The sequence below is a fragment of the Mus pahari genome, chromosome 19, assembly GCF_900095145.1.
Source record: "Mus pahari chromosome 19, PAHARI_EIJ_v1.1, whole genome shotgun sequence".
NCBI classification, from domain to species: Eukaryota; Metazoa; Chordata; class Mammalia; order Rodentia; family Muridae; genus Mus; species Mus pahari.
Window position 1 is genome coordinate 85415009 of NC_034608.1, and position 5777 is coordinate 85420785.

General features: G+C 57.5%; 1 protein-coding gene across 1 annotated transcript in view; it reads left to right on the forward strand.

Annotated features, from left to right (window-relative positions):
- The window catches only part of Pde4c (phosphodiesterase 4C), a 29257-nt gene extending 23486 nt beyond the window's left edge, over window positions 1-5771 (forward strand). Inside the window, exons 3-16 of the mRNA XM_021218965.2 lie at window positions 547-738; window positions 1140-1176; window positions 1266-1336; window positions 1446-1498; window positions 1778-1890; window positions 2016-2109; window positions 2429-2589; window positions 2676-2774; window positions 3007-3171; window positions 3249-3348; window positions 3560-3714; window positions 4097-4219; window positions 4406-4588; window positions 4945-5771. Coding sequence (XP_021074624.2) covers window positions 547-738; window positions 1140-1176; window positions 1266-1336; window positions 1446-1498; window positions 1778-1890; window positions 2016-2109; window positions 2429-2589; window positions 2676-2774; window positions 3007-3171; window positions 3249-3348; window positions 3560-3714; window positions 4097-4219; window positions 4406-4588; window positions 4945-5211 — 1813 coding nt within the window. The 3' untranslated portion in view covers window positions 5212-5771. The remainder of the gene's footprint in view (window positions 1-546; window positions 739-1139; window positions 1177-1265; window positions 1337-1445; window positions 1499-1777; window positions 1891-2015; window positions 2110-2428; window positions 2590-2675; window positions 2775-3006; window positions 3172-3248; window positions 3349-3559; window positions 3715-4096; window positions 4220-4405; window positions 4589-4944) is intronic.
- The last annotated feature ends 6 nt before the right edge of the window (window positions 5772-5777 follow it).

Here is a 5777-nt window from a genome sequence, read left to right on the forward strand (position 1 = left end):
CCTGCCTCTGCCTCCCTCCGCCTCCCAAGTGCTGGGATTAAAGGCGTGAGCCACTACTGCCCCGCCACACGTCTCTTTTTAGAAATGCACTTATCATTGTGTGGGTGTTTTGTCTGAATGTGTGGGCGCCACATGCCTGGTGCCACAGAAGCGGGAAGAGGGCGTCAGATCTCGAGTACTGAGTCACAGTTGCGGGCCATTACGTGGGAAGCGAACCCCGGCTCTACCCGACCCCAACCTTTCTGACCTCTAACCCCAAGGAGAGGAGTGTAGACCGGCTCCTGCCCGGGTCACAGGCACGGCCAGACCTGGAAGACTTGCAGAAGAGGGCGTAGTCGATGGAGAGGGGCGGTTCCTTAACGGGGCGGGGCTTTGTGTTTGGGGCGGGGCTGATTGGCATTGGTAGGTTCTCTCCTGCGGGGCAGGCGGGATGGAGGTGGGAGGAGGCAGGTCCAGGGAGGTAGCGAGTGACTTACAGACAGAAGGACCCTGCCCTGAGGTTGTTTTTTGTTGTTGTTGTTGTGTTGTTGTTGTTCCTACCTCCAGCTTTGACCTGGAAAATGGGCTCCCGAGCAGCAAGGGTCTCCTAGACGCTCAGTCCGGGCCGAGTCTCGGCCGCGCCCTCCAGCCCCCTGTCCATCATGGCCAGCGGCGCGAGTCCTTCCTGTACCGTTCGGACAGCGACCATGAGCCTTCACCCAAGGCTGTGTCCCGGACCTCTTCGGCGGCCAGTGACCTGTGAGGCCCCTTCCTCCGATTAGTGAGGCTTTGGAGTTGAAGTAGGAGTTTCCCAGAGCGTTACTTTGTAAATGTCCAGCTTGTAGCAAATACCAGAGGTCTGTGCGTACTTGGCCTCAGGTTGAGACAGAGTGACATTTTGATTCGGGAACTTTAAGACACATTAGTAGCAACTGAACAAATACTTTTATTTGAGCTCCCCAGTAGCTGTGATGAAAAGGGAAACAATTATTTCTGTCCTGACTCTAAGACCCCTTCTGTCCGTAGGACTCAGTTTCCCCATTTTAAATATGGATAACGTAGGGGATTGGTGGGAGAGGCTAGAAGGGCCTGGGTAGGAGTCCTGAGGGGAGGGCTCGCTGAAGCGGGCAGATGCCCGCAGTGATGGTCTTGTCCTGCAGACATGGAGAAGACATGATTGTCACACCCTTCGCCCAGGTGGGTGTTCCCTGCCGCCCTTCGGCCTACCGCGAACGCACAAAGGGACCAGTGCCTCCTCCTACCGCTGAGCACCGCTCTCCCCACAGGTCCTGGCCAGTCTCAGGACGGTCCGTAGCAACGTGGCTGCCCTTGCACATGGCCCGGGCAGTGCCACCAGGTATGGAGAACTGCAGGAAGGGCGCGGTGTTTGGGGTGTATGTGGTAGGTGAGGACCGGTCTGGGGGGGGGCCTGGTGAAGTGGGCCCCTCTGACTTCCCTGTCCACAGGCAGGCGCTCCTGGGGACTCCTCCGCACAGCAGCCAACAGGCAGCCCCAGCAGGTATCACCCCACCCTTACCCCGAAGACATCCTCCCGTCTTGGCCTTGAGCTGTGGCTCATTGTAAACAGGCTCCACCCCCAAGCCTCAGAGCCCACTCCCACCCCGCCCATTTTACAGACCAGAGAGGGTTGTGGGCATGTCTAGCGTGACACAGCCACTCACAGGAGGCTGTGGAACTGTGGCCCTAGGCTCCTGGGGTTGGGGGAGCCTGTGCCGCAGAGATTCGGGCGGCACAGGCTCCCAACGGGGATCCCCGCCCTAACCCACCTGGCTCCCAGAGGACTCTGGGCTGCAGCTGGTGCAGGAGACGCTGGAGGAGCTGGACTGGTGCCTGGAGCAGCTGGAGACACTGCAGACTCGTCGCTCGGTTGGCGAGATGGCCTCCAACAAGGTGAGGACACAGAGCCCCTGCTTGCCATCCTCCCTGCTCATCGTCCTCCTTGCTGACAGTCCTCCCTGGTGGCTGTCCTCCCTGCCTGCTGCTCTCCAAGCTCATTCTCCTCCTGGGTCCCACAGTTCAAGCGCATGCTCAACCGCGAGTTGACTCACCTGTCGGAAACCAGCCGCTCAGGCAACCAGGTGTCGGAGTACATCTCACAGACTTTCCTGGGTGAGCCGCCTGACAGCCTTCGGAGGTCAGAGGAGGTTTCTCTGGCAGATGCCATTGCAGCCCTCTGTGGAGGAGAACTAGCAAGGTCTCAGCCAGCACAGTTGGCCAGGGCTGGAGGAGAGGGCTAACAGGGAGGAGAGGACATAACAAGTAGAATTTGCCAATGAAGACAAGGGGAACATATGTGACCCCAGACACAACAAAGCCTACAGATGCTCATGACAGGGGGAGACCCCAGTGATAAACAGGATATCTGGGCCTGGGGTTCTGAGTCAGACCTGCTCAGTGGGCTGGAGTCTGAGCCACCTGCCCCCTGCAGACCAGCAGGCTGAGGTGGAGTTGCCTAAGCCGCCCACGGAAGACGACCCATGGCCCATGGCCCGTATCACTGGACTGCGTAGGTCCTCCCACACCAGCCTTCCCACAGCTGCCATCCCACGCTTTGGGGTCCAGACAGATCAGGAGGAGCAGCTGGCTAAGGTGGGTCTCCCCAGAGCCACGGGCCTCAGTTTCCTAACCTGTACACGGAGCTCGAGGGACAAATGTGGCGCCGCTGTCACCCATAGGAGCTTGAAGACACCAACAAATGGGGACTTGATGTGTTCAAAGTGGCTGAGCTGAGTGGGAACCGGCCTCTCACAGCTGTCCTATTCAGCGTCCTCCAGGTGCCTCTCCTGCCTTTGCTTTGGGCTGTCCTGTTCCAACCTTGAAAAGACCCTGATTGGCGGGGCCCTGACCGGTACTGGTGGGTAGAGTAGAAAAGGGGACAAGAGCAGAAGGAACTCAGGATTGCAGCAGCACCAGGACATCCTAGAGGAAGGGGCATTGGATGCAGAGAGGAGTGGGGTGAGGTGAGCCTCAAAGCCAAGGCCCTGAGACAGGTCTGTGATGCACCAGGAACGGGACTTTCTCAAGACGTTCCAGATCCCAGCGGACACACTGCTGACGTACTTGCTGACACTAGAGGGGCACTACCACTCTGACGTGGCGTACCACAACAGCATGCACGCTGCTGATGTGGTGCAGTCGGCGCATGTGTTGCTGGGCACCCCAGCCCTGGAGGTACCGCGCCCAGCCAAGGACGCAGGTGGGCGGGGCAGAGCGGTCACCCTCCGCCCTGACGTTCAGGCTCTATGCAGGCTGTGTTCACGGACCTGGAAGTCTTGGCAGCTATCTTTGCATGTGCTATACATGACGTAGACCACCCGGGGGTCTCCAACCAGTTTCTCATCAACACCAGTAAGTGAGGTGACCATAGCTGGAGCTGCCCAGTATGTCCTGAACCGTCCTATTGTGCAGACTCAGACAGGTGTCCACGGCTTGAATGGCTTTCTGCTGGAAGGGGCATTAGAGTTTGGGCTTCACTGCATACGTAGGAGTTGGCCAGTGACATTCCTCCTCAACAGTGTTTGAGTAGAGTTGGATCTTGAGTCCCTGGTTGTCCCCACAGACTCCGAGCTGGCACTGATGTACAATGACTCATCGGTGCTGGAGAACCATCACCTCGCGGTAGGCTTCAAGCTCCTACAGGGGGAAAACTGCGACATCTTCCGGAACCTCAGTACCAAACAGAGACTGAGTCTGCGCAGGATGGTCATAGACATGGTGACGTCACGGCATAGGGCAGTGATGCCCTACGTGGGTTAGGCTTCCCACACAGGCTGCATGGCAACAGGCACGGGGTTTCCAGTGGCCCGCTTGATTTATCCCGGTCAGAGGGTTGTCGGGGGTTCAGGGTCGCATATTTCATCTATAAATTCAATACTTTATTAGGTGCCTGTTGTGTACTGACTTCACCTGTGCCCTTTGGGTATTCCTCTGTTTGTTGTTTACATGTTTTAAATTCATCCCCCTGCCTTCACTTCTGTGCTGACAGGCGGGCTTCTTCAGTTGACGACTGTGCCGTTCAGTGTTTCCATTCTCCCTCTCATTGGTGGGAATACTGAGGTCTCAGAGGTGCAGCATCGTTAACTTACTGTCCTCCCAGGTGCTGGCCACAGATATGTCTAAGCACATGAGCCTTCTGGCTGACCTCAAGACCATGGTGGAGACGAAGAAGGTGACCAGCCTTGGTGTCCTGCTCTTGGACAACTACTCTGACCGCATCCAGGTTTGTAAGGCAGGGCCATAGCCTCAGTTTTCAGCTTTAGCTTCCCGAGAGTCTCACTCTGCAGCTCAGACTGCTTGACTAGTCGGCAGTCCCCTGCCTTGGGTGCACGCCACCACACTGCGCTCAGCTTTGGGATGTGATGAGGTGGGATATGGCTGGGCCTTCCGAGTCCCCCATACCCAACAGGTCCTCCAGAGCCTGGTGCACTGCGCCGACCTCAGCAACCCCGCCAAGCCGCTACCCCTCTACCGCCAGTGGACGGAGCGCATCATGGCTGAGTTCTTTCAGCAGGGCGACCGGGAGCGTGAGTCGGGTCTGGACATCAGCCCCATGTGCGACAAACACACAGCCTCGATGGAGAAATCCCAGGTGCGGGGAGGGAGCTGTTGTGCCCTTTACAGGGCGGAGTCTTTCTTGAGACCAGGTTTCTCTGTGCAGCCCTGGCTGTCCTGGAACACCCTCTGTAGTGCAGGGATCCAAGGTGTGCGCCAACCATCCAGCTAAGGCCGGTGTTTTGACTTGTTGTTTTGAAGACATCTCGTTTTTTGTCACCCTGGCTGTCCTGCCTGTTGTGCCAGGGTGGCTTTTTTCAGGAGGACTTTGAAGGATGAATAGGAGTTGGCAAATGAGGATTCCAGGCTGGGAACAGCATGTGGCCAGCTGTGAGATGGGGCTGATTCTGGGTTTCGCTGGGACTCACTTGCCCCTTCTGTGGTCACCCTAAGGTGGGATTCATTGACTACATCGCTCAGCCATTGTGGGAGACATGGGCTGACCTAGTGCACCCCGATGCTCAGGAGCTGCTGGACACCTTGGAAGACAACAGAGAGTGGTATCAGAGTAGGGTTCCCTGCAGCCCTCCACACTCCATGGGCTCGGACAGGTTCAAGTTTGAGCTGACCCTGGAGGAGGCAGAGGAGGAAGAGGAGGAGGATGAAGGGCAGTGCACAGCATCGAACAGGGAGGAGTCCTCAGAGCTACCCAGCACTTAACTCCTGTCCTCCAAGGCCAGCCCAGAGCCCAGGGTCTGCTTTGTCCAACAAGAGTTGGGCTAGCCTAGTGTGGACCGTGGAGTCCTGGTCAGGCCATGGGCACCCATGGGCACTGATGACACTCCACCAGTCAAAAGAGGGCAGCAAAGGTTTACACAGAATCAAGCCTGAGGGAGACTGGGACCAGCTCTGCCCACAGGCTGGAATGGCACCAGCCCTGGGCAGCGTCGACCCACACATCTCAAAAGATGTACCGAGACTCAGCTCCAGTGCGTACGTGGGCTACAGCATACGCAGGACTCTGCATTACAATTTACTTGGTTTCTTTTTGGCGCTAAAGATGGAACCAAAGTTGCCTTCCCCAGTCCAGCTACAGCCTTTACTGAGTCTCTCAGGGGAGCCCCGGTCATAAAATACAGGCGGGGGACTACCTCCTGCTGAGGTCTGGTGCCTCCTGACACCATTGGCGGCACAAGACTCTTCTTAGATACCGGGAGGCCGGTGACCCTCCTAGAAGACCGCTGCAGGCCTGTCTCCCATCAGTGAGGACCCCCGTCCGACAAGAC